Source organism: Aureococcus anophagefferens, assembly GCF_000186865.1.
Source record: "Aureococcus anophagefferens unplaced genomic scaffold AURANscaffold_1448, whole genome shotgun sequence".
NCBI classification, from domain to species: domain Eukaryota; class Pelagophyceae; order Pelagomonadales; family Pelagomonadaceae; genus Aureococcus; species Aureococcus anophagefferens.
This window is the reverse complement of record NW_008706404.1, coordinates 1-1488: the sequence shown is the minus strand read 5'-3', so window position 1 is coordinate 1488 and position 1488 is coordinate 1. Positions and strand designations below refer to the sequence as shown.

The following is a 1488-nucleotide window of genomic DNA, read 5'->3' as shown; positions in this document are numbered from 1 at the left end:
CCTCGGGTTGAGCTACCTCGTCCAGTGGACGTACGCCCTCGTCATGTACTTCGCCGACTACGCCGCCCTCCGCGACGGCGTCGTCATGTACACGCTGCCGCTCACGGGCGCGCCGCCGCGTCCCGAGCCGCGGCGCGCGATCGCGACGCCGACGCCGACGCCCGCAGGCTTCGCCCAGGCCGTCGTGGCGACAAGGACCTTCTGGTTCCTGCCCAAGAAGCAGAGGGATCCCGGCTATTACACGTGCGTCGCCCCCTTTCTTCCCCCGCCCGCGCGAGGCCGCGAACACTCGCAGGGACAAGTCGACGATGAGCTGGAGCTTCATCGCCGAGAACCAGTACTTCGCCGGCCTGTTGCTCTTCCAGTGCGTCTACATGACCGGGCGCGCGCGCGCGCTCCTCGCGGGCTCCGCGGCGGGCAACGCCGTCGAGGCGGTCATGGTCGCGCTGCCCTACGTTGTCGTCCGCCCCTGCTTCCCGAAGACGAGCTTCCGCGACTCGCTCCGCGGCGGCGACGGCCGCAAGGGCAACGTGTCGGCGCGCAACGCGACCTTCTTCCGCGTCCAGACCTGGGTCACGAAAACTTTCTACGTCTTCGCGAAGCACTTCATCGGCTACTTCCTCAACTACGCGCGGTTCCTCGACCGCCTCGACGCGGCGGAGATCCGCCACGTCCACCTCATGCTCGTCTTCTCCTGCTTCGCCACGACCATCTCCATGTTCCTCCACACGCTCAAGTTCAAGGGCTACATGGGGCCGCGGACCGCGTTCCTCGTCTACCAGGCGTCCTACCTCGCGACCTTCTACTCCTGGTACAAGCTCGCACCGACGGTCGCCAAGTCGCCGGACCTCGTCGCCGCGACGCTCGCCGGCGTCGCCGTCAACTTCATGGGCCGCAACGCCATCCGCGCCTACCAGGCCGCCGTCGCCGTCGCCCTCTTCGCCCGCCGCGCCGGCGCCGTCTAGGCCCCGGCCTAAGTCGCATCCCCGCGCATCCTCGAGGCGGTCACTCGATGTCGAGGGGGCTGGCGAATCGCCGAGGGTAGCGGCAACGTTTATAATTGATGCTCTTGTTGACCAAGTTGAAGACTGTTGCAGCTCGGCATGACATCTCCGATCGATGGGCAGCCCGCGTTACTGCGCTTCGCGCTGCTGTGCTTGGCGACGGCGCCGGACCCGCGCGCGACGGCAGACGCGTCCTGCCTCGCCGCGGCGGTCGGCGGGCTCGTCGCGGTGAACGCGACGACGGGCCGCTGCGCGCCGGACGTGTGCCGCGGCTCCGCGTCCGACGTGCTCGACCTCTTCCGCGAGACGCGGCGGCCGACGGCCGCGGAGGCCGCGGCGTACGCGGCGCCGCGCGGCGGCCGCTACTGCGACCACCGGCCGACGAGCAGCGGCGACGCGCCGTGGCGGCCCGGGGCCGTCCCGGCGTCCATCGCCTGCGCGGGCCTCTACGACGCGGCGGCTGCGCGGTCCTGCCTGGCGGGGA

The 1488-nt window shown here is 70.4% G+C and overlaps 1 protein-coding gene across 1 annotated transcript; it reads left to right on the top strand.

Moving 5' to 3' along the window:
- Window positions 1-43: 43 nt before the first annotated feature.
- AURANDRAFT_69329 (hypothetical protein) lies at window positions 44-1471 on the top strand (the record flags this gene model as incomplete). The annotated part of the gene is made up of 3 exons (XM_009045096.1): window positions 44-243; window positions 296-959; window positions 1098-1471. Coding segments are annotated over 3 exons (1238 nt in total), but the record flags the coding sequence as incomplete, so codon positions are not given.
- Window positions 1472-1488: the final 17 nt, after the last annotated feature.